We start from the raw sequence: 22,921 nt of genomic DNA on the forward strand, positions 1-22,921 counted from the left end.
GGGGATCTCTCACACATACAGGCACACATGCAGAAAGACACCAGAATCCACACCAGGTCCAAAATCCACAGATTGTGTGTTTTTCCACTAAATATCAGTTTGAAAACCTGTAGCAATTTTGTAAAGTCACGCGGTTGCTGTTTCTGCCGTTTTTCAGCAAGGCCAGAGCTGAACTGCTTGTTTGGAGACTTGCACCTGTAATAAAGGACAGCTGAAAGCGAGGGGGGGGGGGGTTAATGATGTCACCGCCACAGCTGGTTTTCAATATAGGGACAACCAAGCAGGGAGGAGCTGCTATCTTTAAGTCTCTCCCACATGGTGAGGTACATGGTTTAATAATTCAACAATGGTATCGGATCAGTATCGGGTCTAGGCCAACATGCAAAGTTTATGTATCGAATCAGTTTCACAACTCGTGTGTTACTACGGCTGCTGGTGCTGACCCGAGAAGGATGGCTTCCCCTTGACTCCTGAGTTTTTCCCCAATGCCTGTAGTAAAAAGTGCTAAATAAATTAATTTGGACTTGACTAGTTGCCAAAGAAAGTACCTTTTTAAAGTCCCTGACATTCTAGACCTATTGTATAATGGGGACACCTAGTCTCAGCCTCAGATGTCTACATACACAAACTCGACCCTCACTCACTACAATACACAACTATGGCTCACGGACAACTCACTACGGACAATAATGCAAATATTTCTTTTAACTCACACATACACTCACATACAGATAAATATGTACATATGATCTGATTTGATTTGAGATGCTCCATTAATACATAGACAGAAGGTCTGATTCATTGGGTATCCACACTGTTTTGTGAACATACTGAATTTTTTCCATGCAGCAGTTGCAAGCAGTTGCCAACTCCATGTACCGTGACTAAGCCTTTTGCCGTAAGGTAGCCACTGGAGAACTTGTGGAAATACATTTTTTAACATTATTCTAAGATGTGTTTTGTGAAAAAAATCACCTACCCCTACAGCACATGAATTTGTGGTTGTGGGTAGAGCACAATGAGGAACACTGTTGCCCTCCATGAATGACTGGGGTTTGATACCCCTAGTTGGGCCCAGCATGCTCAACCAGTTACTCTCCTAGTGCTACACACTGACCAACCTACATTCTGACAAATGCCATACATATAATCCAAATGTGGTGTCCAATCAGCCTCAGGAAGAACATCAGCCGTGTTTGTCTGGAGTGTCAAGAAAAAAAAAAAAACAAGGTCGGAAGAGCGGTGTTGACACAAAGGGTAGGTGCAGTGGTCAGGCCATAATCAACGCTACGGTTAGAAGAACCTGGCCCAGCTGGATACAGGGCGATACTGTGACGGTCTGTCAGTTCAATAATGTGCAGAATAAGGCTTTAAACATGCGGCACAGCTAGAGGAGTCAAATGAAGTGGGGCGCTTGTCAGAGCACATAAGCCAAAGAGAGCGTACAGGTGCTCGGGAGCGCCACAGATGTTTACCGCATAAGACAGGCTCTAGAACGAGATGAGGAGGTAGTGGCAAAGAGGAGGGAGAGGGGGGGAGAAAAGCATATATACACGCTGAGCGGAAAACGGCTGTGAAGAGCGTGAACACAACTGGAGGGGAACAGCACGCTGACTGACAATAACCGGGATAAACACTCCTCATGGCCGCAGGCAGACATGGATCAGGTACGGTTATGGCAGAGACTGAAGGAAGGTGGGAGGGAAAGCTCTGCCACCACTGCGCCACCCGGGGACCATCAGAACCCAATTTGCTGCTGCTCTTTGCAGGGAAGCGACCATAACGTTCATTTCCAGATGAGTCAGTTGAGAAAGAGGCCCTATAAAACAGTTAGTACTGCATTGTTCTTGATTAGCACACTGGAGCTAAGGTGCTAATCACCTGCAAAACAAAAACAGGTGTTGAACCTTTTTTCATTTTTCCTCCCAAAGCCATGAAGCAGCACTGATCGCATCAGATCACTGAGAGCACAATATTCTTTCCCAGAGTCAAAGAGAGAAGATGAAGGGACGAGGAATGAAGGTGTGCATCATCTGCCACATGGGCTCTTTCATGATGAGTTTTGCTTGGGAGTAAAGTGCCTTTCGGACTGTGCGGTAAACACTGTATCTCATTTTCTGGAGCAATAGCATATAAGAACTACTTTTCGTTCCCTAAGGAACCGTTGCAAGTGATTTCCAGAGATGTTCACAAGGTGTGAGTCCAAGGCAAGTACCAAGGGTCAAGCTGAGTGAAGTCTCAACTGAACAAAACTAGCCCATGTGCTCGCTAGCATACTTGTATCCAATCTCAGCATCACCCCACAGTTTAAAGCCATTTTGCCTCTTTCTATAAAACACTGTACACCAATCAGTCACAACATTAAAACCACCTGCCCAATATTGTGTAGAGTCCCTTTTGTTCTGAATCATTACGAAATTGACTACAGCAGATCCTTTAAGTTCTGTAAAATCTTGTCCAGCAGATCCCACGGATGCTTGATTAGATCGAGATCTGGGGAATGTGATGGACAAATTTTGGCATACCACACACCATACTCACAAGACACTGTAGAGATGCTGTGACCCTAGCCAATGTCTCAATTTGTCCCTTGTCAAAGTCACTCAGATCCTTAGGCTAATCCATTTCTGCTACTTCCAACACATCACTTGCGGAGATATATCTCTAATATATCCCCACTTTTGACAGCTGTCAGTGTAACAAGATAATCAATGTTATTCACTCCTCCTGTCTGTGGTTTTAATGAAATGGCTGGCTTTGCAGTAATGACTGCACATGACCATAGCAAATCTGACTGGAAAAGTCACACATGTAATATTGGAGAGGAAAGATTTGATTCATTTGCCATATTAAGGTATGGCAGTCCTAATGGAAATCAGTGTTTGTGTTTTTTGGGATGACACATTTCAAGCCTTTTTTTCTTTCTATTAGACCATTATTATACTCTGTGTTATAATACGGAAATGTAAGTAGTAGCGTTAAACAGCTTCCGGTGGTGTTGTAAAAAATAAAGGAGGCTACTACACAATCCTAAATCTACCAATAATTCAACCAAACACTTTCCACTCCATCAAGTTTAAACATGTTTTACTCCAGCTGAAAAACTCTGACCATCATGTGTCCTTTTTAACAAGGCAACCAATAAAAAGAGAGTTAAACTGACCAGGAATGAATGCAGGGCTGAACAGTGGGACAGATTTACTTATGTGTCAGGCCCATTCTCAGTCTGCGTTCTTGTCTGTACTTGTGTTCCTGTGGACTTGTAATGTCATCAGATGCAGCTTAAGTACTGCTCCATTCAAAAACTTACATCCAACAGCCAAATACAGCCTGAATGCCCGGATGTGTCCTTGGTCCACCCATGTCATTGAGGATGCATCAGGACATGCCTTGTGTGCACTCGGCACAGCCAAATATCCCAGAATGCACCACACTGCTGTTCCAATTGCAAAATTACTGTATAGCGTCCTCCCGTCCTCGGGAGTTTGTACTCAAGAGTCAACCTTTCCAAGTCAGTTCTACCAACTACATCAGTCTGAACTTGGTGTACTTTGTAATGAGACTCCCCATAGTCCTTTTCTGTCCATTAAGAGATGTGATGTGGTTGTTATGTAGTAAACCTAAAAAAAAAACACTCTGCTCCTTCTCTTCTTTTCAAAACTCGACACAGGCTGATTCTTCCGTCAATTAATTGCAGCTGCTTTCACATTGAACACGTTCACAGATGCGCTTTAATACTGCATTATGTCCAATGAGATGCACAGTACAGGCGTATGCCACAGTATTTACTAAGCTAGTCATTGAGCTCCGTCAGGCTTCGTGCAGTGAGGGAAACAGTGCAGTGCGTTAGACGTGCAGGTTTACACAAAGTTCAAATGTTTTTAACTTTAGCGTGACGCACTTTGGCCAAGTCAAAGTAGCCTATAGTCCATGTTGGAGGGACTTCCAGACATAACTGATAACTGCCCTCCTGTTGGCTGTTATAGAGTACAGGTGTTATTCAGAGCGGGGCGTGACGACGAGTGTCTGTAATAAAGGTCTGTTTAGTAATTTCCAATTCTATTTCAAAAGCCAGGATCCCCTTTATCAAGCAATATTTTTACAAAAGCATCCACTGAAAGGTACAAATGTATTGTATTGCCAATCCCACTTTGTATTATGTACTGTATTATGCTTGTGCATTCAAAAGCAACCAAACTGTCTGTTCAAAAATAATCTCACAAATTCATGTATTAAACTGAATTAATTGACAGTTATCATTAACCTTTAAGTTATTCAAGAGCTGTGTTTTCTGTTTGTTCTATAACAGCATAAATCTGCTGTTAATCTAACCAGCCCTGGGGTCAAGAGAGGTCGATTAACCAAGAGATGAAGTTCCAGATTTGTTTAAGAACAGCTTTAATCCCTAAAAACATGCCCTCATCACCACCTTCCACCCAATTCGCTCTCAGCAAAGGGACGAGATTAAATTGAATCGTAAGCCGTGACGTTACGATGTGCTTTAGCTGTGATTTAGGGGCCGGAGGTTGCAGAGTTATGGCAGGGCTAGAAGATGCACATAAACCAGCCCCCCATCACCCATCCCCGGCCACAGATAATAAAAAAAACAGCCATAAACAGCCCCTTTCACCCCTGACACACACATATACACACACATGCTGTGTGTTAAAGTCTTTTAGCTACCACAGTGTTTTTTTCTTATTTTTATTATAAGCTAATGAGGAAAGCAGACAAAACAGATTCAAAGCCATGATTTCTTCCACATTCAATTAGGATGCCTTTGTGAGTGTGTGTGTGCGTGTGTGTATGAGTGTAAAGCCACATGAGACAACAGCATCCCGAATAATTGGAAGAGAATACAGACTGTGGCATATCCAGGTCAAGTGCAGACATGGAGGCTAGCGTGGGGGGGAAAAAAGCATAGAGGAGCTTTTTAACGTGTTTTATAATTAGATCCTCCACACGGCCACGGCCTTATCCCACTGCAGCCCATATTCATTCAAACTGCAACAACAAGTTCAATCAGCCAGAGCGTTTCCAGCTCATCTCTCCTCTTCTGTCTCTCCACGCCTTCTTCTTCCCCCACCTCTTTAATGTAGCCTCTTGATGACGGACAGAGTAATCGATCATCGAAGACATCTGCCCAGATCACCCACAAGGGAGCTGAAAGGATTTCAGGGGGGTTCGGTGCTTTATCATCCAAAGCATTCAGGCAAAAGTAGAGGAACGACAAAGTCTTATAAAAGAAGAGATGAGAGTGTTTGAATGAATGTGTGTGTATGTGTGTGTGTGTGTGTGTGTGTGTGTCTGTGTGTGTGTGATGTGTGTACCCACTATCCTACATGTCCCGACATGCCTTCCATGCTGCCAGAGGGGAGCTTGCCTGGCTGTGTGCATTTTTCTCCCAGTTGATAAGCTGGCATTTTGCCTGTGCAGTGTTCATGGGATTTTGTATTTGTATTTGTCATGTTCTTTATTTTTCAGTCTGGGCTACAGGATCAGTATTTGTGAAGTAAAATTAGTATGTTACAAATATTATTCTGAATTTATTGAAATGCTGCTTGAGCTGCAGTCATAATGGTGCTGGAGGATGCTTTTATTCTATATTGTGACTTTTGGGGCTCTGTATTGTGATTTTTGGGGTTGGGGTTCAAATGCTCAGATGTGGTTTTATGAGCCACATTTACATTTACAATAATTATGAATTGTAAAATTATTATTATTATTATTATTATTATTAATAATAATAGTTATTTTGACTCAGAATTAAAATGCACTGTATTTCATTTTATGGTGGGCTTGTGGAAAGAAATGGTGTTGCTGTCTTCACTGTGTCCACTCTGTGTCCAGTTGGCACAGTGTGCTGTTATCTAGCTGAAGTGATTGTAGTCAGTTAGATTAGCATTAGCTTTTAGCCTTTTCAGACGCTCTATGCCCTTCCTTTCAGGCATGGTTGGTTCACTGCCAACCAAGATTCACGTGTGGACCTTATAAGGTTTTCAATTATTGGGCCAGTATATTATTACCTCGAAAGGTCCAACAAAAGCTTGTTTGCTGGACAGAGGCTTCTGTATGCCAGATAGCTGCATCAGTGCTTGCTTTAGTCAAAGTAGCATTAGCTTTTAGCATCCTTAGATGCTCCAAAAGCTTCCGAATTGGTCCTTGCTTTGGTCAGTCTAACACTGGCTTTTAGCCTGTTTTTAAGGCTCGCTTCCTTATTCTCTCAAAGTACCTGTTGCATTTAGCCTTGACCGGCTTTCCACTCTTGGGCCCCTTTAAGATCAATGAAATGTACATATCTATGTACTATATATCCTACAAATATGTAAATATAATTTATAATAAAAAATAATGCTACATTTGCTTTAATTAATTACCTCTATTTACAGGATATCTAGTAATCCCTCTGTACTCTCATCTTCTAAAGTGAAGAAACTTTACCAGCTATTGACTACCACTTTAAAAATGGAGTTAATAACAATACTTATCTCATAATAACAGCACACGTCAACGTCTGGGATATATTAGTACTGAATGTGTTGGAAGTGAAGAAATGAGCAGGTATAATGGGAAAGTGTGAAGACCTATGTGACTTTGGCAAAGGGCAAAATCATTATGGCTATATGTCATATCTATGTAAATATGTAAGTGGTTGCCAAATGTAAAAACCACAAGAATGCAGCAGGTCTTATGGAATAACAGACAAACCGGGCAGAACACAAACAATGATGTGGAAAATTCAGCCCACAATGCTGAATTTCAGGCTTATGATTTCTGCTCCATGATACTAGATTCATTTCAGCTCTAATCAAGGAGAGGTGAGCAGGGCTGAAGCCCACAGACTCCGGGAAGAACAGAAGGTTCACTGCGGCCAGACGCACAAGAGAGCCAGCAGGGGTCAGGGGCAATGGCCAATCCCCACTGCATCCTGCCCTTGGCCTGGAGACAAGAGCACTGATGGATTGGAATGAAGTAGCTGGATGCTGACAGGCAGGGCAGTGGCGGAGGGATGTGGGTGGGATAATGGAGTCGGGCGGTGGGGTTTAACCTCTGCAGGGCTGCTCTCTGTAGGCACGGCCAGCATCAGCCGCTAGGTCTGCCCAGGACCAGCAGGGGGAACGATATGTCAGCCGCCTCTGACACTGCCATAATCACAGCAGACCCCGGGGACCCCTTCACTGGAGCGGCTGGAGCTGAGGATTTACTCACCTCACTGCCGGAAGAAGAGAGCAGCAGCCTCAGATAGTCAGTGCACTCTCAATCAGCATCAGCAGATGCTTTCCGCGGGTTTATTGCAGATCGTTCTAGCAGTGGAACGGAATGTAGTCTTATTCTCACTGTACAACAGAATGCTGTTTTGTGAAGACCTGGACTATGAGGCCTGAAATCAGTCAGCAATACATAAGTATAATCATACACTCTTTTTTAAGCCAATCATTACATAGACCAGTGCTCCTCAAAGGCGTCCTGAAGAACCATGGTCAGACCAGATTTTTGCTCCAACCTAATTTGCAATACACAGGGTTAAAGATCAAATCTGGACTGTCAAGGAGTCCCGACTGAGTAACAGTTCTGACTTACTATATTCATGCCAAAATGTACATACACCCAGCCCATTCTCAAAAGCCTTTCCAGGCTAAACACAATGGCTACTTTTAGGAAAATATGGAAGCAAGGCTAAAAAGGCTAAAAGCTAGCCAAGCAGATTAAGTGCCACGGAGAAGGGCCACCTCACACCAGATGGTGATTGTCTGGTTCCCCCACTCTGTGCAGGAAGAGCAGTAAAACAACCTCTCAAGCTGCTATAACCTCTTAACACCAGACCAAGAAGACAGAGAGAATAGCAACACAATCTGGTAAGATTCAAGAATAATTACATTAAATAATTACAATGTTATTGTTGCAGTGCCAAAAAACAAAGCTAGACTATGCCATGCTGCATGGCTACTGTGAGCCCTATCGTTGCCATAAACCAGACAATAAATGCAGAGCTCGTCTTTTTTTTCCACCAGTCAATAGAAGAAATATAATAGAAATATAAGTGTGTTTCATTCTCAGGCAAAATAACAGGGTTTTAAATACGTATTAATGTAAATACAATCCAGTTGTTATAACTTTAGACAAATGCTGTATTTACCATTAGGTTTATTGGATGGGAGCACAAGTTCTTCTCCAGTATTGTGTGGCTTTTTAGCTTTTAACACTCCACTGAGCTGCTAATAGTATTCAGACAGACTTTTCTAAAGTCTTTGTAAACAGGAGTGGCTTGGCAAGAACCTATATGGACCTATGTTACATATATTTTATAGGCAAAAATACTGGGAGCCTTGCTCATTCATTGTTTCTTCCAAAATCAAGGGTATTTTATCTGATTTTGTTGGAGTAACTGTCAATATCTACTTCCCAGGGAAGACTGTCTACAAGATTCTGGAGCATTGCTGTGAGGATTTGATTGCATTCAGCAACAAGAGCATTAGTAAGGTCAGGATGTTCAGAAAACACGGATCCACTGCTCCACGGCTTAATATTTTATAGAGGAGCTTTATAGCCCTTTAGTCCATGACTGGTTTTAGGTTCATGTTCATCTGCTCCAGAGAGTCATATTGTATTGGCAGTACTTCTCTATAGAGACACAACTAGCTATGTTTGTGCTGTAACTTTAAGTTACAACAGGTATAACTTAAAGTAGCTGAATGCATTCATTTTACGGGGTGTCCACAAACATTTGTACATATATTGCATGATGTTGCCACTGACTTGGAATTTGGATTTACAGAGCAGTGAGTGTGTGTGACTTGGTGACATCTCATGCCATTGTCTATGTGCCATTGTCAACATGTCTATTGGCGCATGTTGATGTTTAAAATGGCTTCAGACACCCAATTTGAGAACCATGGCTTCAAAGAAAATTGAAAGCAACACTATACAGGAATAAAATAGCTGTTTCCCTGTTGTTATGTCATGGCATATCTAAGCTGAAAAACAACTCAAGTTCAACTAACCCAGTAAGGCACACTGTCAGTGTAGTGGTATTCCTGCAGTCAACGACAGCTGTTTGAGTATCTGCTGGAATATAGCATGGTTACGGAGATCGTAGGGCAGCTGCATCTGAGCATTGCACTGTCGTTAAAAAGCTCAAAATACTCCATGCGTCCTCATCATGCCTGGAATATTTGGATCCAAGAAAATCAGCCCATTGACCTTTCTCTGTTCCTTCTGCACTGATACGCCGTTATCCACAGTGTCATCCATTTGCGCGCGGCGTGTCCCGCTTTTAGCTGCCTCTCAGGGTAAGGTGAGGATTGATGGAGCTGTGCATTAGTCAGAGTGCTTTTCAAGGTAAGAGGTAGGTGGAGTGCGGCGCTGAAGCCACTGTGCATTGCAATGAAGGTGAATGATCATCATAGTAGAGCCTTATATGAATGCGTTAGCCGGCAACGGCTGCTCCGAACATAACAATGTCACGACTGCAAGTCACCTTCAGGCAAAGTTTAGCCACTGGAGCCATGCAGCCAAGCCTCTAAACACATTCTGCTTCAGGCAAGTTTAGCTTAAAAAACAGCTCAAGCGAGCAGAATCACAGCCTTCAACATTTCAACAAGCCTGCAAAATGGTAGCTGTGCTACAGGACTGTATATTCCCTTAAAAAACACACACACAGGTAGAGGGACTGTTTAAAGCACATGTATTTCTGCTCTGTTGAAATATTCAGTATAGCTGCCTGCAAGTATTGAACTGTAATCTATGGCTCAGCGAAGGCAGTTAAAGACTCTTTCTATTACACTTACAGTGCAGCGATCGTCCTTGGTGTGGCACTTGTAGTTACTCTACAATTACCAGAACCATAGTTACTAATGTGCATTCCTATTTTGAATTAAATAACCTATTCAATTAAGTATTGCTCATAAATAACAAATGAAAGCTCATTCTCATATAAGAGAACCCATGAAGAAACAATTATGATCATGCAAAGCTATAGCTGTGCCGTTCCCATGTCTAAACAGTAGCTTGTGTAAATGTCTGTAATATAAAAAGATGTAACCACACTACGATAAACGGAAACATACTGTACATGCCAGTAGTCTAAAATATCAACGAAGATAATTACAATATTTACTATATCTATAAAACATAGATCTTACTGGACTATATCCACTAGTCCTTCTGTTATTGCACTCGTGTCCTCAAGTCTGAAAACAAGTGAACAGGGTTAGTGTCCAATCCTGCTACACTTTTTGGTTGATGCGCCAGTTATGCTGAACCAAGTGACACCCTAACAAGTAAAAGCTTCTGAATATTGCCTGGATCAGACATTCAGGCTTTTCATAGTTTATTTCCTACTTCCTTTTTTTCTTTACTGCATTCTGTGAAAGGCAAGCTCTACAGGCTCATACCATCAGTGACTGGTGTCACATTAAATGTATTTGAACGCAAAACCTGCCGAAGTACAAATAACTACAGTAATAATAAAGTATTCCTACAGGAATCCTATGGAGTCATTCACACAGGATGCTACACAAGTACTATAGATATAAGACAAGTGCTCTAAGACTACAACAGGAGGTGGAAATACTCTGTCAGAAAAAAAGGGTACAGGTTTGTTGACAAAGAGCATAATTGTACTCTCAAGAGATGCAACGTCGTTTAAGGTCCAACTGTTTACATTTATTAAGTTTTTAAGGTACAGTACATTCACTTTCCCAGAGGAACTAAGCACATTTGTACCTTATTATATGCTGGTCTTTTACAGAAAAAGAAAATAGAAGGTCTGGAGTGAAGACAGGGTTGCATTTGTTATTGCTATTTTTGCAAACAAAAGGGACTGAAGATGTACCCCTGGGGGTACCACTGCACTGACAGTTTTCTGAGAGCGTATTATAGATTATTTACTGTGTTTTACTGTATTGTTATTATACTGTTTTACCATATGATTATATGATTATACTAAATGATTATAGAGGACAAGAAACGATAGTATACACAACTTATATATAATGTGTATAATACAACACTATGCAAATCATGTGCCTCCTTAGAGATTTGTTTTAAAGTATAATACACTACACTGAAATCACCTATCATCTATTATTCATTATTAAACAGACACATTTTATACCGCCTAATGAATTATTATTGAAGTATAATACAGCATTATACAAATCTTAGAGTATAGATTACGGCATTATGCTGTACAGAACAGATATTCTAGCTGTGATATTCCATCACCATATTAAATGTATAGCTCTTTGTAATTTGTTATTGAAACATTTTTCTGCACTTAAGAAATCTCACAGCTTTTTATAGATTGTTAGAGTATTATACAGCACAACATACATCTTATATCACTTTATAGAAATCAAATAATCAAAGTGTTATAGTGCAAAAAAAGCTTATAGCTCTTTATAGGTTATAATTGGAATATTATGATCTACTGCACAAACCTTAAAACTTTTTATAGATTATAAATAAAGAATTACACTATTTAAAGCTCATAGTTTATTTTATATATATATATATATATATATATATATATATATATATATATATATATATCATAGTTTACTATACATTAATATAATAGTTTACTATAACAATATCTTAATGTTCTATTTGAAGTATTATAATGCACTATAAAAAGCTTATAGCTTATTGTTGATTATAATTTAGGTATTATAATGCATTATAGAAAGCCTATAGCTTATTATCAGTTATTAGTAAAATATAATTATTCTTATTATGATGATGCACTATAGAAAGTGTATAGCTCTTTTAATGTTATAATTTACACAAACATTGTGTAGCTTTTGATAAATTAATAAAGTATTGTTATACTGCACTACATAAAGCTTAAAGTTTCTTATAAATTATTACTGAAGTATTACTTAACAGCACCATATAAATATTATGGTTCCTTGAAGTATTATTATATGTTTTTCTCAGGATAAATATGTTGTGAAAGTGGCTGTTAAACTTTGGTGGCTGGAGAAGAATGAGATGCAGCCCCCAGAGACAGAGGACAAGCCAGAGAATAACTGATTCATTCAGCACATATACTGTACATTCAGTGCACTGTACAGATAACAGCTCTGCAATTCCTTTAAGTGCTGAATTAGTGCTGGATGTCCAGGCTCGCGCGTGCTGTTTTTGAGCAGATCACTCCAGAGAAAGCTCCACTATAGCTGCCGTGATCGGAGGACACATGCCTACCCCATCACATTCAACAGCACTCTGCTGTAAATCACTGCACAAAACACAGCACGAGCTTAAACACAAAGAAGCACCATCACCAGCTGCCTGCACGCGAAGTCCAGCGCTGACGGACGCGAGCACAGCAGCACGAGCTCCCAAAAACAACACAACCCCCCAAAGCCCTCGACTAAAAACGAACGGAGCGCTTACCTTGCCCGCGTGCCACGACCACCACGGCCAGTAGGGTCAGCGCCACGGTGACCATGTTTGGCGTGTAACGCGCGGTCGTGCTCGTGCCTTTTTTTTCCGCCGGTGGGCTCGCGCTCACACCGCGCAGCGCGTCCGTCCTTGTGTTCCAACCACTTTCCCAGACCTGCACGAGCGAGGCGCCAATGCCTTGGCGTGGGACCTGGAGGAGGAAGGCGCGCGCGCGTGTGTGCGCACGCGTGTGTGGCTGGGTGTTGAAGGGGCGGGTCGAGGGGGTGTGTTTTTGGGGTGAGCTCTGCTCGAATGTGGAGTGGTGAGGAGAGAGCAGAAGCGGGAAGAAGGTGAAATCGCTGCGCGCGCGGAGCTCCGTCTCGAGCAGCAGCAGCTGCAGCAGTAGCAGCAGCAGCAGAGGTAGCGCTTCAGCACCGCGGACAGCTCCTAGCGTCCGAAACCTGCAACAACTTCAGCATTAACTTCAGCACAGCCTAACACTGCCATCACAATAACGCCACACGCGCTCAGTAATAGCGGGGATGGTGGTGGGGGCGGGGGTCTCACACTGTTTCTGTTTATATATATAAGTCTCTCAAACATTAACTACTGGCTTGCTTAAACACTTTTCATGATTATAACAAAAATGATAATAGGTACCACTGACGACCGGTCATAATATTGGATGGGAGGCCTACAAAGACACTCATCAGAGATCCCCATCTCAGCTACATTAGCCAGTGACTCTGACAAGTGAGCTGCATATCTCGCTACTGACCCCAATTTTTATTAGTCCCATCATTATTGAAGGACCTTCCCATTAAATCTACATAAGGTATATAACCCATCCGTGCAGTCAACAGACACATTGTACTGAACACACACTAGTGAGCAGTGAGCATACAGGCCCAGGGGAGGGCCTGTCCTGTCCTGTTGCTTCAGGGGACCAAACTGGCGACCCTCCGGTCACAAGGCCGCTTCTCTAACCTTCAGGCATATTTGGGGTGAAATGAATGGAATCCCTAAAGAATATCTTTCTTCTTAGTCTTTTTATTGCTCCTCACCTCCAGGAACTCCTGTGTTATCTATGACCTCCTGTGTCCCCAGGGTATACTACATGTAAAACCTCTCTGTCATCCATCAGCATGGTCAAATTGGACAGAAGGTTGTGGACCGGCAAATGTTAGAAAATGGTTATAAAAGCATTAGTAGGTTGTTAAATTTACCATTAAGCACAATCTGGGCCGTAATAAAAAAGTTTGAAAGGCACAGAACACTTGAAGGTTGGCCAGAGAAGACGACGCATGAGCATACTGCCCCCCACGTATAGTGAGAAGATCACAGTTGCAGAACTGCACAGTTTTGATGGCTGTTCCCTTTTTTCTAAGAGCAAACTACAAAAGGCAGCACCTGAACTTTTTCAAACTACTTGCAAAACATTTCTACAATGAAACTCCATTGTTATACATATCTTCCCTCAATTATTACAACAAAACCCCTCAACTGAAATAAGACCGAACACTAGCACACAGAACGCTACACTCAGTAATCCAGAAAAATGGTAATTTACTCTTACAGCCAAAAACACACGACACTCGTCACACACGACAGCTAACGTATAAAACACATTAGGACACCTTAGAGAAGAAGATACCCTTGGGGAAACGTCAACACATTGACGGTAAGTGTCAGTGACTGAAGGACGACCCTGTATGCAAATAGATGGTGCCAGGAGCCAATGGGAAAATTTTATATGTTTGCTGTAGAACCTCTAGTGTTGTCACTTTTTTTGAAGGTGTTTGATCATAATAGTTCAGGAAAAATTGTAAAAAAAAAAAAAAAAAATGTTTTTCTGCAGAATATTTCATTAAATGTATTGTTTTGTTTGGCCATTTTTACAGTGTACACATACATATTAACTAATTATGTGCATGTTTAATAACATAAATTTTGCAATTCTATACACATTTGAAATCTAAGAAATATATTGTGATCTTAGAAAGCTGTAAGTAATAAGCAGTTATAAAGTATAAAGTATTTAAAAAAAGAAATGTATGTAATTTGTAATTGTTGGCAGAATACTTCAAATATCAGTTGGGTTTTTTTAATTTACAGACAATTTCTATAGTTTTACATGGTGTATACAATTTACAACTTTATTTACAGCGCAAATGGAATCCTGAGATGTGGTCATATGAGGCAAAGCATAATTCTGCACTCATAAAAAGGATTTTGAGTGGCTGTAGATTTTACATAAAGGAAATATGCTGGTTTGCATTTGCACATTAATACATAGTGTTTTTTGTTAACCTAAATAAATGAGCTATTTGGGATACTTCATTTTTTTCTATTAGAAACAGTGTAATTCAGCTGCATTTAAATTTCCCCACACAAAGTACATTCTGGCATTTCCACGCCCACAATTAATTTCATTGGCTGCTGAGGCTTGAGCGTGCATTTTTGGTCTTGGTGACGAAGTCAAGTGCCTTGTGTTTGGGTGGATCACTTTGATTAGTCAAAGATACACCATTCCCATTGGCTCCTGACACCATCTGTTTGCATAGGGTCTGTGTCCTCTCCCCCCGACTCACCGTCGGTGTGTGGTCATTTCCCCAAGGCTATATTCTCTTAGGTATGCAGTTATTCTTTATGTAATAACTGACTGTCTGGACGTAGTGTTGAAGGCTGTAACAGAAAATGATGCCATCAGTGTTTGTGCAGGTGGTAATACTTTATTGTTATTGATGGTTTAGTTGGATAAATCCAAAAACAATTATGCTAGAAAAATGTATGTTTGCAATGTGAAGTTTATTTAAATTGTGTTGTGATTTAATTGGTTTGACAAACATTATTATTTTTAATTAGGTTGGAGAAATTTAGTTGTACCTTTGTCACACAAGATTATATTTTTTTATGTTGAAAAAACTCTATTCAGTTGTGTGAAACCACTGACCATGATTCAATTATGTTAATTTAAAGTATTTGAGAGTTGTGTTCTTGCATGCCATCATCAAAAGCAGAGACTGCATACAAAGAAAGGTGTACAAACTGTCAAATGGTGGCTCACTGATAGAGCTGTTTGGAGATGTTTTGCTGTTAGCGGTCCAGGGGCTGCTGGAAAAATAAGTAGTATAATGTATTCCACTAAATACCAAGAGATTTTACTACAAAATCTGTCTGCCTCTGCCAGATTGCTGAAACGTGGCCTTGGGAGAACCTTTCAGCAAGATAATGAAACAAAACCACATCAACATTCACACAGGAATGGTGACACAAACATAATCAACGTTTTTCAAACGACCCTCTCAGTCTTCAGATTTAAACCCATTTGAAAATGTGTGTTGAAAAGGGCAATCCACAAGAAAAGACCTGAGAGTAGCAAGGGACTGGAGCTGCATGCAGGAGTGGTAACAAATCCCTCAGTGTTCCCCAACCTTGTTAAGAGTTACAGAAAGCAGTTCAAAGCTGTTATTCTCAACAGCAGAGGCTTAATCTGGTAGAGATAAGCCTTTCTCCTAAAACAGTGCGCAGTTTTATTCACTGCATGTGTGGTTTGTTGATTTTAGCTTACTTTCATTAAGGGGTTCTGGAGATGATTGTACAAAGTACTAAAAGTAGTCTGTTGTACATAAAGCTGTATATATCTCACATTACTCAACTATTTTGAGTTATCATTTTCCAGATTCAAACAAGATCTTTAAGTTGAATCAATATAAAATTAAAAGTAAAACATTTACATTTAAAGCATTTAGCAGACGCTCTTATCCAGAGCAACTTACAAAAGTGCTTTGCTATTTACCCAAGAAAAACCTTAGCTAGTTAGAATAGACTAATAGTTCAAAGATACCTCTAAGCTTTAGACATTACTAAGCACAAGTCAATAAGGCGACCATAGTACTCTATTCGTCCAAGTATTCTCTGAAGAGGAGGGTCTTCAGTCTGCGTTTGAAGACAGCGAGCGACTCGACCGTTCGGACACCCAGGGGAAGCTCATTCCACCACTTTGGGTAACCTTAAGACAAGAGTGTTAGCAGAATCTAGTTAAACATTTCTGATTTTTGAGTGGCTCCACCCCTAATTTATCAAAATTTGAGGCACTTTGAGGCCCTCCTCTGCAATTCACACTTCTAGCTGGCCTGAAACTACACCTTAATCAGCACCTCAATCAACTAATGAGCACAAAGCTTCTATGTTAACCTTAAGACAAGAGTGTTAGCAGTATCTAGTTAGAAGGATATTTAAAAACCAGCCTACCTTACAAGCTAAAGATGAACCCAAGTAAAAAAGCAAGCTCTGAAGATGCTCTGACCCAGTCGTCTAGCCATCACACTTTTGCTCTTATGAAAGTGGAACAGATCTTTACGCATGACCGTTGTTCCTGCTTCCAACACATCAACTTCAAGAACTGACTGTTATATTCCACATCTTAACAGGTGCCATTGTAATGAGATCATTAATGTTTTTTACTTAACCTGGCAGTAGTTTAACGTTATGGCCAATCAGTGTACAATATTATGTTATAAAGGTTGTTGGGAGCAGTGTAACAATATTTCCAATCTTTAGAGATCATTTCACACACTCTTCAGTGCACAACATGAACTGTCATGAACATGAACTGTCCTATAACATAAGTACGCAGATAATAGCAGACTTGCTAACTGGTCATGAGCATGTGCAAGAAGGAATCATTCTCTGCTAGGCCTTTAACAAGGCCTTTAACGATGCTAAATGTCAGTTGTGTTTTTGTTGTGCAAGAGCTCCAAAAAGATGTGAAACCTCTGTCTGTTATCAAACATGTATATGTAACATGTAAACATGTATGTATATATATAGGAGGAGTTTTACTAATCAAGGTTACACTGCCAAAACATAGACGGGTCTCAATCTACTTACCAGCTATCTCCCCAAAGTGCTTTTGTCCCCTGGCTGTGCGCACATCTAGTAATGTTTGTAAAAAGAAAACCTGTATGTAAGGCACGTAAATTTATCCTCATGGCCAGAAATGCATTCTCAAGCCCCAAACTGTTAATGGCCAATGAAATTAGTGAAATTAAATTCCTTGTGTGTGGAAATTTGAATGCAAAAGAATTACATTGTGTTTACAATAAATAATCAATTATTGTAAACTGCTCATGTATTCAGGTTAAGCAAAACACAACTGATGTTTGCCAAACCAGCATATTGTCTTTTTGTAAAACCAACTGCCACTCAAAACCCTTTATTTGAGTATATTAACAATGCATGATCACTTATTGCATTTGCAAGGTTATAACAACAACACATTGCTAGGCATCTTTACTGTTATTGTGTGCATATAATAATGGTAGTAAAACAACAGTCTATAATGACAGCATATAAATTAAATGGCAATCCAATAAATAATGTATGTCACTCCTCATTTTACTCCTATTCACATAATATCAACCAACACAACTGCATATAATGAGTAAAGTATAAACAACGGCAAAGTCATCATAATAGATTTAAGTGATTTAGGTGCACCCCTCAAAAAAACCCTAAGTACATCCAGATATTCAGCCATTGTCCCAGCAGGACAAGCTTTAAATGAGCTCCAACTGTAACTAAATGTTCAGTATTTTTTCCTGACTCTCGGGAGTGGTCGGAAAAGAAATTCCAATTACTTCAGTGTCTGTGGTGATCTTTCAAATGAATCTAAAGACTTGTATTGAAAAATCTGAAAACATGCCTCGCAACTAAAATTACCCATACAATGACCCTGTCATCAATATCCAGCTTTTGCACTCAGTGATGAACTAAATCTAAAGGAAAGAGCAACACTCATGAAATATACATGAGGCTAGATAGAAGGCTTTGAGGAAATGATATAGAAATGTTAAGTGATGCTGTGCTGCTCAGGTATTATCAGCATTGGAACATTACTGGACGAATCTTAAATGCCCCCAGCCCCTTTTTCTTTTGAAAGCTGTATTTCCCTTCAAGCCTGTTTGCTTATGAGTGAGAAAGAGTCTGAATCTAGATGAATTCTTTTCACAGCTCAGTAATGAAACAGAAACTTTTGCTGCAATAGTAAACTGCATTAGTGTTCAGTCTGAGGGCTGCTTTTCTGAACAGACATTAAAACTGTCTGAAAATAGAAAGCTGCATTTATTTTGATATAGCTGAATAATGAGAGTTCAGTTCATGAAAGTGTCAAACTGTGAACCTCAAACACTGTTGTCTCTTTACCAAAAAGCGAAATCCAGCAGAGCCAAAACTGAGCTGTACAACAAGCCAATACACAAACCCAAAAACTCAACGGTGACTCATTACATTACATAATACTACACCCCAGAACTGATATGCTATTGCATCTTTAAAAAATAAAATATCATGAAAAGGGTATTTCATTTAACTACCTTCCTGACACCGTCTCTGGTTCAGAGATTGCTTGATATTAGGAATGAGGAAGTTGCTGCCCCTTACCTTGGTCCGAGTTCCTGAATTTGTCTCTGCAATTCTTTCAAGGGTGGTGGTTATCCATGTTGCTCATGTACCTGGTCCAACCACGTTTTCCATTTCCAGATAACTTTCCATTAACATGCTTTGATCCAGCACTCCGTGAACAGCCAGCATTTATAGCAATAACCTTCTGTGGCTTACCCTTCTTGAGGAGGGTGTTAATGATCATCTTCTGGACAACTGTCAAGCCCAGAGCCTTCTCATGATTGTAGTTGTGTGGGCTGGACTAGACTGAGAGATACACAGTACTTAAACTGGTTGGATAGTAAGTTGCTCACACTCAAAATTAGAGATACTAGATTTCACAACTTGGGAAAAGAGAAGGAAGGACCACCACTGAAAGCACCCTTCAAAGAAGCACTGCCAGGGAAAGCCTCCCCTCAGGTAAGTACCAAGGGTTACGGCTAAAAGCAAACCCTGTTGGATTAACATCTCTTTATCTTGCATTGCACTGAGCAACACCTTCAGGTAAGATTTTGGAATAATTGCAAAGACTATATACTTACAATGTCCTTGTTACAGTGCTAAACACAGAGCTATGCTATGATATGTGGGTTCTGGGTGAGACCCTGCATTAATGCAAACTAACCAACTGGAGGAGAGCTCATCAAATTATTCAAGAACCCACCAAAGTATTTTACTCATGAGTGTTTTATTCTGAAGCCAAATAACCTGAGCATTTTTCAGCCTAATCAAAGTCACACACTTACTATTGGTAAATCGGTGAAGAATTTTAAGCCTAGTCCTAAAAAGAGAAACACTTTTAAGAGCTTTTAAGCATCCAAATGCTTATGGGTTGTCATGAGTCTACATGAACCCTTGAATATATGTTTGCAATTCAGGCAGGGTGACTCCCCTGCAGCACACACAGAGCGCTCTGCTCACTGAGCTGTTAATGCCGAGTTTGCCTTCAGGCCTGGGGCTACAGCACCTCAGCAGAAAACCTACTCAGAAATAACAAAATCCATACACAGTCCACACACACAGAGAGGCACCACATAACATAACCAGTTCAAATTAATACACTGTGAAATCTAATATGTCAGATTCCACCAGTGTTACATTAACACCTATGGTAAACTGCAGAGCCAGCGCTGACAGGCTAAAAATAAAGCAGTAGCACCAATGAAAATATCTGAATTGAGTGTCTGGGTCAGTGCTCTTCAAAGAAAGGGGGCTGCCTTGGATGTGTTTAACAAGCTAGCACAAACACATTCGAGCTAATGCTAACAGGAGCAGTGGTACACTGTGATAAGATATCCGCACTCTTTATGAATGGACCCACATTCCTGATGATGTGCTTGTTAGCATGGCATTGAGAATACAGAGATATAGCTCTAGCCTACTTGCAGCCGCCCTTCGCTGGACTTAATGCGCCCATTAGAATACATAAAGTAACATTCAGCACACATTTTGAATACATTTAGAGTCTTAATAAGGCACATGGGGACAAACTCTGCTGCTGCATTTTTTACTTACTTTCAGCAAGCATTTACTTATCATTCAAATGATGTTTCAGAAGCCTCAGCTTCCTCCATGACTCAATCTGCTCTCTTTATTGTATCACACCACCTTCCGGATTGAGATTAGTTAATAAGCAAACACTGGTGGAGCAGTGGTGGCTCAGTGGTTAGAGCACCGAGCTGTTGATGATGGGGTGGTGGGTTTGATACTTGGGCTTTCCCAGCTGCCACTGTTGGGCTCATGAGCAAGCCCCTTCACCCTCCCCGGGCACCACAGCAAAGACTGCCCACCATATGTGCTCACTGTCCCTGTGTGTGTTTGATCACTAGTGTGTATGTGTGTGTGTTCTCTACATGGGTGGGTTAAAGGCCAAATTTCAATCTGTGCCCAACACTAATGGTGAATTTGGCTGTTTCAGTGGTGGTGTTTAAAAGAATGAATAGAAACTGAATTCTGCACTTCCAAAACATATTGCTGACTGAATACAGATACTTTGTAAGTTCAGACCATGCCTTCAGCATACTGTATAATAACATGGGTGGAGGCTGTAAGAGAGTGGGAAAGAATTCAGAAGAACTTTGGTCTGGCTTCTGCTTTGTGATAGAGGCCAGAAACATCTCTGAAAAATGGATTGAGAATTGAGAGATATGACTGAGTTAAAGAGAGGTGAAAGGGGTGATTGTGGTGGGTTACAAAAATCTGGACATAGTAGAGATGGCATTTATAGGATGTTAGATTGGGAGGAGGAGCTTCAGGCATGTTCCTTCTCCCAAAATTTCATACCGCCACTTAACTTCTGTATTCTGAAAAAACATTGTAGTTTCAGGCGATTTGACCTCAAACCAGTACTGGGATTAATTTGACATTTTACATAAAGTTGCTTAGCCTGGTGTTTGAGTTTTCCTTCATGTTGTGTCCATGTCTCAGACCGGATGGGGTGAATTCACCTGACTACAAACATTGTACTATGTTTTTAAGGGGACGTTTTCTATTTATATGAGTAAAACATGGCTCATACAGCCTTCAACGCTGAAACCAAGCAGGCAACCACATCAAAACATAGCTGCTTATCTAAGAGAAGATACCCGGAGGGAAATGATTACACGCTGACGGTGACTGAGGGTGCAGGACACTCCCAAAATGCAAATAGATGATACCAGGAGCCAATTGGAAAAGAGTAAGTTTTACTCAACAAAATACTGAACCAGCAGAGTTGACTCAGTTACTGGACTTGTGGAGAAACTGAAGTCAATATGAGAGAAATTAGTAAATCCAACATCAGTGCAATTTTTTTTTTGTGTATTTTTGCCATTTGCCAACAACAACAGACTAAACTCAATTATTATAAGCTTATCCAGCTAAAAAAATCTGAATCTATAAACTGATACTAAACATTCTCCTAACTTAAAATAGTTGAGTAAGGCGAGATATATCCTTCATTAAAGAGTTCTTGTCTACAACAGATGGGCTTCACTATCGGAGTGAGGTAACAGTGCACAGCAAAACCCGAAGAGGAGTGATCTGATGTGACGTCATGAGGTTGCATGACCTTAAAACCTTTGGCTTGAAGTAAAAAATATTATTTCAGTAAAATTATTGCTTTTAAGTTCTTAAGGGGAATGATATTTGCATTAGGACAAACTGAACAAAACAAGTTTAAACTGGAAATGGGTTTTTAGACCAATTAGACCAATTCAGAAATACACTATGGCATGGTTTGACATGGTTTTCAGAGTATATTATTGAACCAGCAGAGCTGACTCAGTTACATTGATATGTAGAGAAACATCAATAGGAGAGAAGTTAGTAAATCAAATACCAATATAGTTTCTACACTGTAAACTATTACATTTACTCAAATCATTTGAGATGTAACAATTAACTGTAGCCAAAAAACCTGGAAAGTCCACTAACCTTAAACACTAAACTGAACTTAGCATTCTAATAAACCACCTTTCCAAGCACAGTTTAACTTTGTGTCTCACTAATAGACAAATATTTATTTGTCAAACATTTATTTGTCAGGACTACCTCCTTTACGTAAAAGGAGGTAGCCCTGGAGACACGACAAGACATTGACAGTGAGTTTCAGTGACTGAAGGACATGCCCAGTATGCAAATAGGGGATAATAAGAATAATAGCCAATAATATCCAAATAAGAATAAACACTCTATAAAATTAAATATAAAAAAAACAGAGAAAAAAATGAAATTTGTGCATGTATATAAATTAAATAAACATAATATGAAAAGACTAAAGTTCTACGGGGAAAACTTGAGATTTCAGAACAAACATTCCAGAATTATTAGAATCTAACACCAGAATAAACAAACACTTAACAACATCATAACTGCTAACTTGCTTTTTGCACCTGTAATACTGAGACAGTTAATCATTGTTTAAGAACTAAGGCTTATTGGTTCCAGGAGCCAATAGGAATAGTGATTTTACTCAACAACACAAATTGCACTTGTGTTGGATTTAGTCAGCTGTGCTGTTTTAGTAATACACTTTGTCAAATACTGACAGCACAAACCTGTGTGCACCAAAATGTACTCCTACAACCTACAGCACTAAGACCATACCATC

The 22,921-nt window shown here is 40.2% G+C and overlaps 1 protein-coding gene across 2 annotated transcripts in view; it reads right to left on the reverse strand.

Moving 5' to 3' along the window:
- Positions 1-12,836, reverse strand: part of sez6b (seizure related 6 homolog b) — a 251,581-nt gene extending 238,745 nt beyond the window's left edge. For both annotated transcript variants that reach the window (XM_072692028.1, XM_072692027.1), the window contains exon 1: positions 12,400-12,836. In XM_072692028.1, coding sequence (XP_072548129.1) covers positions 12,400-12,454 — 55 coding nt within the window. In that variant the 5' untranslated portion in view covers positions 12,455-12,836. The remainder of the gene's footprint in view (positions 1-12,399) is intronic.
- Between the last annotated feature and the right edge of the window lie 10,085 nt (positions 12,837-22,921).

The sequence above is a fragment of the Salminus brasiliensis genome, chromosome 11, assembly GCF_030463535.1.
Source record: "Salminus brasiliensis chromosome 11, fSalBra1.hap2, whole genome shotgun sequence".
Taxonomy (NCBI): domain Eukaryota; kingdom Metazoa; phylum Chordata; class Actinopteri; order Characiformes; family Bryconidae; genus Salminus; species Salminus brasiliensis.